General features: G+C 47.6%; 1 protein-coding gene across 3 annotated transcripts; it reads right to left on the bottom strand.

Moving 5' to 3' along the window:
• Window positions 1-14: 14 nt before the first annotated feature.
• On the bottom strand, window positions 15-5,252 carry AspRS-m (aspartyl-tRNA synthetase, mitochondrial). 3 transcript variants are annotated; one of them, XM_017241645.3, is made up of 8 exons: window positions 5,115-5,252; window positions 4,658-4,808; window positions 4,403-4,589; window positions 3,306-3,806; window positions 3,064-3,242; window positions 2,914-3,003; window positions 1,421-2,854; window positions 15-1,358 (listed from the first exon to the last, which is right to left on the bottom strand). In XM_017241645.3, the coding sequence occupies exons 3-8, from the start codon at window positions 4,584-4,586 to the stop codon at window positions 525-527; spliced, it is 3,222 nt and encodes a 1,073-aa protein (XP_017097134.2). In that variant the 5' UTR covers window positions 4,587-4,589; window positions 4,658-4,808; window positions 5,115-5,252; the 3' UTR covers window positions 15-524. The 3 variants fall into 3 exon arrangements, with proteins under 3 accessions (XP_017097134.2, XP_017097133.2, XP_043067464.1); XM_017241644.3 differs by having other exon boundaries at window positions 5,042-5,212; XM_043211529.2 differs by lacking the exon at window positions 5,115-5,252 and having other exon boundaries at window positions 4,658-4,840.
• Between the last annotated feature and the right edge of the window lie 70 nt (window positions 5,253-5,322).

Here is a 5,322-nt window from a genome sequence, read left to right on the forward strand (position 1 = left end):
TAAAATAAACCATCTCGTAAAAATAGTTTTTATTGGGCCAATCATCATAAGGGTAATCATAATCGTTAAATAATCGGTCTCTAATAATCAATTTCTCAATCTTAATAATTGTAACAATCATTGGCTTAAAATGCCGGATGATGAAGTATCGAATAAATGATGAAATTCAATGTGTATGTGAATAATCTAGGGAGTTACGAACATAATAGCTTGTTTGTTGATTTTATGTTATGGTACGTGGTATTAACTTGATTCCATACTGAATATTATCGGGCCTGTAAAATGTAGACAGCCGGATCGAGGTGTGCTAGTCCTATGTCTTAAATCATGGTATTGACCTTAGCTTCCGGGGGTGGGTGTATATATGTAGTTCTCGGATATTTTTGTATACAATTTTTTGTATAGCTTTTCGTTGAAATCGACCCGGCTGCTGTCCGAGCCCGTGCCCCATCCTACTGCCCTGACTACTGAGCTTAAACCAAAAAAATGCTAATCCGTAATTTTGTGATTGAAGTCCCTAGTGCTTAGACCTTCTTCTTGGGGATTCTCTTGGCCCTTGCTGGCGTGGCTGCCGGAGCTGGAGCTGGAGCTGGAACGGGCTCGGCGGGAGGGGGCACTTCCTCTTCCACTTCCGCGGGGGTAGTCGCTTTTTCGGCTTCCGCCTTAACATCCACGTCCATCTCGGGCTGCTCCGTATCGCTGGTACCCGACATGGGGGACGGCGGGGCACGCTCCTGGTCAGGATCGTCATCCTCCTGTTCGTGTGAAGTACTGTTGGCTTCCTCCTCTGCTTCCTCTGCCACGGCAAGGTGGTACATCTTCATCTCCTCATCCGAGATGGGAACTGGGGCGTTGGAGAGAGGATCCCTGCCGTTCAGAGACTTGGGGAATGCAATAACGTCGCGAATCGATCGCGCACGGCACAAAATGGCGATCAAACGATCCAATCCCAAAGCGATACCACCGTGAGGCGGGCAGCCCGACTCCAATGCACTCAAAAGATGCGACAGGTGATCGTGGGGGATCTTGAGAATTTGCTCCAAAATGAAGTGCTGCATATCGCGATCGTGGATGCGGATCGAGCCGCCTCCAACCTCCTGGCCGTTCAGAACCAAGTCATAGGCCTGAGAACGAATGTTCTCCATATTCTCGCAACTGGTGGCAAAGTTTTCCAAGTCATCGGCGTGCGGCAGAGTGAACGGATGATGGACGCTCTCCAGCTGCTTGGTCTCCGGATTGCGCTCAAACAACGGGAAATCAATAATCCACAAGAAGCGGAACTCGTTTTGCTTCTTTGTCCGGCCGTTCTCGAACAAAAAGTCGCGGTAGTCCAGGCGGATGCGACCCAACAAAGCGCGCTGCAAAGTCAAGACAAGATTAGCTTTAAGTCAAGGTACACGTAGGTCAGGTTGATACTTACAGTCTCCACCTTGGGACCAATTCCTAAGAAGAGCAGATCATTCTCCTCGAGATCGAATTTTTCAGTGACCTCCTTGGCCACATCTTCGCCCAGAAACTTTGCAAGCTTTTCCTGCACATCCTTGGTTGAGGCAATCTTCCGCACAAACAGGGTTCCCTTGAAGGTCTTGCCCAAGCTTTCGTAGTGCTTCCGGGCCGTTCCGTTCCAGAAGGCATCACTACCTCGCACCACGATGGCGTAAGCGCCGAGATCGTCGAACTTTGGTTTAAAGTCTTCGCTTTTTTCGACAATGTCTGTTACGTTGTTGAGGAGGAAACCGAATCGAGTGTCTGGCTTGTCGACGCCGTACTTCTCCATTGCCTCCTCGTATGTGATGCGACGGAATGGGGTCTGCAAACGGGGCAAGTCCTTTGGCCAGGAGTAGCGAAGAACCTCCTCGATCAGTTGCATGATATCATCACGGTTGGTGAACGACAACTCGACATCCAACTGAGTGAATTCGGGTTGGCGATCGGGACGCGTGGCTTCATCGCGGTAGCAGCGAGCCACCTGGAAGTATCGGTCGATGCCGCCGGACATCAACATCTGCTTGAATTGCTGCGGGCTCTGGACCAGCGAATAGAAGTGCCCGGCTTTCCTAGTGGGCACCACAAACTCCTGAGCGCCGCCCGGGGTGCGTCTGAACAGCGTTGGGGTCTCCACCTCGACGAAACCCAAGTAGTTTATTAAATACTCGCGCATTTTCATGATGACCGTCGAGCGGAGGCGGAGATTGTGCTGCATGTCATTGAAACGGAGATCCAAGTAGCGATGAGTGAGCCTCAAGCGCTCGCCGGCCCGATTGAATTTGCGAATCTCGAAGGGGAGATTCTTTTTGGCCGGATTCAAGATGGTAACCTTATCGGCGTCCACCTCAACATGGCCGGTCTGCATCTTGGGATTGATGGTGGCTGCTGGCCGGGGGATCACGACACCCTCCACTCGCACAATCGACTCAATTGGCACACCCGTCTCGGCATAGTCCTCCAATCCTTTCGTTTTCGTCGACAATAGGACCTGGGTTTGTCCATAGGCATCGCGCAGGATGAAGAACTTGTTCATCCGCTGGAACTCCAGCCAGCCGCAGATCACCACCTTTTCGTTGATTTCACTGGACGTCAGTTCACCGCAATGGTGAGTCCTGTCGGCAAACTTATTGATGTCCGCCACCTTGCCACGGTGCTCGGCTTCAGCATCAGTGCCCCCCTCCTCCTTGATGTTGCCATTGTTGGTGGCAACATTCTCGGAGGCAGAGGTGCTGTCCTCCCCCTCTAGATCATTAATCGAAAGCTTCTGCTGCTTCTCCTTGGCCTTAATCGGGCCATCATAGGGATCGTCGGGGTTGATAATCTTAACGTTCGTCACACTAACCTCTATTTCACCAGTATCGTATTTCTATTAAGGGGTTTACTCATTTAATTAAAGAATCTCTGGGAATCTTGGTGTCCTCTTACCAAATTAATATTGGCCTTAGGCCGGCTAAGCACTTTACCAGTGATTTGGAGCAAGGTTTGTTCCGGAGTGGACATAAAAGTGTCCATAAGCTGGAAAAAGAAAAGATAATTATTCAAAGAATTATTCTTCATTATGTTAAGACCTCTTACCGACTTATCCTCAATCATAAGCTGCGTCTGGCCATAGCCATCCTTGAGCTGCAAGAACTTGTTATTCTTTGAAGAGGGAATCCAGCCCACTAGAGTCACAGTCTTGCCCACATCGTCCCGTCGCAAATCGTTGCACGTTATATCGCGGTTCTCGAAGTACTTCAAGATGTTCTCATTCTCTGCAATACAATATTTCATTTAGAAACCACATTCCATTGCCATAAAATCTGTTTATAACTCACTGGCTAGCTTGTACTCGGTACTGGTGATTCCGTGATGGTTCTGCTGCTGCACCATGGTGCTGTACGTGCGCTTGTCCCCGGCCCGCTTGGTACCGGTAGTCGGGAAGTGAATATTCAGAATATCCTGCACCTCGACCTCAATTTCACCCGTGGGCATGGTCTGGTTGCACGAGTTGTGAGGGCGACGCATCACCTGACCCACAATGGTCAGATTCGTGTTCTCCGGCATATTGTTCATGCGTCGGGCCACACGTGGATGCTTGTCCTCCAACACGACCAGCTGGCAGGCTCCGCCGTTGCGATCACGGAGCTCGGCAAAGCGGTTGACTCGCTTCTTGATCAGCCGGCCGGTCAGCTCCACAAAGAGACCGCAATGATGGTTTCGCAGCTCGCCGCAACTCAGGCGCAGTGGCTGCTGGGGCTGAGAGTTCATGTTGAAGTTGCTGGCCATGGCGCTCATCAGCTGCATCAAGTCATTGCCCGAAATATTGGGACCGCTCACTGGGGGGAGACAGAGGCGTTATTAAACTGGGTATAGACTGGTAAACATAACATTTTGCAATTACAATAGGCATGTTTCCTTTTATGGTTTCAATGATGTAATGTCTTTAATGTTCCCCTAACATTAAGATCAGTATTATCATTCATAGCTTACTCACTCATGTTTCTGACACTCATAGCTACCAGACCTTAACTGCTATTTCTTTAAAAATAAGTTTAAATTTCTTTTTCTAGTTGAATAAACAGTATACTCTGCTTTATAATAAACTGAAGTCCATATACTGGGTGGAATTTAAAACCCAAATACAAATAACCAATTTTAATTTAATTAAATTGTTGTTAAATGAATTCGATTTGGTTTAATTAAATAAAATAAATGAAAGGAAAGGCCTTTTGAACATGGAATTCCAACTTGAGTCAATACAGTACAATAAAAAATGGTTTATTTTCAAGGAAAACATATGTTTTCATTAGAATTAAAGCTGACTTTCATGTTTACTGATTTAACAAATAAACGAAAAAATAACTAGAATTATTTGTAAGCCTGGAAACCTCGCACTTGCCCTTCTTAATCCAATATTGCTTTTGGAACTTACTGTTGAACGGATTTGGTCCTGGACCTGGACCAAAGTTGTCGTTGAATGGCGGCGGGCCACCGCCACCACGAAAGTTGTCAAAGTCATTGTAGCCGCCGCCGCCGCCACCTCCACCGCCGCCATAGCCACCTCCTCCACCGCCGCCACCATACCGGCCAGCACCGCCACGGTATCTGCCGCTCATGCTCTGCCGGAATGGGAATAAAATATTATTAAACTTGGAAAAACTCTTTTGTGTGAATCACGAGCACTTACGTGATCACAATTAGCCGGGTCTTCCGCTAAATTCAACGAGCTTGGGGTGCTCCGAAGTAAATTACGCTTTTCCGCCGGTTGGCTGCCGCTTGTCGCACTGCGCACTAGTTGTTGCTGCAGAAGCACCCGCTGGTGACTTCGCCAAAGTGTTCTGGAAATTAGTAACATTTTTTAGAACGAATTCTTGGGGCATTTAACCATTGCCTCATGCAGATGGAAGAAATAAAAATTTTTTTTTTCGGACCCAGCACGAGTCACACACACACATGCGCACGCACAATCAGACAGCGGACACATACACAATAGCTTCATGTGTAGGGGTGAGTTGATGTGCCGGGCGTCACAAATATGCCGACGAAAACTGCGAATAATAGATAAGCGTACCGGATCAGTTGGGTCAACTGTGGGGCCACAATACACCGTATACAGACGGACAAGTATTACGGAACAAACGCACTTTACAATCCCTTCAATGCGAGGCTGATTTTATCAAGTTTTTAAAGATGAAATTTTAACTGTTTTGGCTTGGCTGACAATCAGAAATTTAGAGTGACCATTCCCAAGAAAACTCAAAATCCAGAGACCGGGCTACTTGCGAAATGACGCATAACTATCCCATGCAGGTTTTTAGGAATTCCCCTGTCAAACTTTTTATTTAAAAACCG

Source organism: Drosophila bipectinata, chromosome 2L (assembly GCF_030179905.1).
Source record: "Drosophila bipectinata strain 14024-0381.07 chromosome 2L, DbipHiC1v2, whole genome shotgun sequence".
Lineage (NCBI taxonomy): Eukaryota > Metazoa > Arthropoda > Insecta > Diptera > Drosophilidae > Drosophila > Drosophila bipectinata.

Coding starts and splice junctions, on each gene's coding strand:
- AspRS-m (XM_043211529.2), bottom strand. CDS start 4,825: ATGTTACTAATTTCCAGAACACTTTGGCGAAGTCACCAGCGGGTGCTT. Junction 3,807..4,402: donor AGGACCAAATCCGTTCAACA/GTAAGTTCCAAA, acceptor GTCTCCCCCCAG/TGAGCGGTCCCAATATTTCG. Junction 2,855..2,913: donor CTAAGGCCAATATTAATTTG/GTAAGAGGACAC, acceptor ACCCCTTAATAG/AAATACGATACTGGTGAAAT.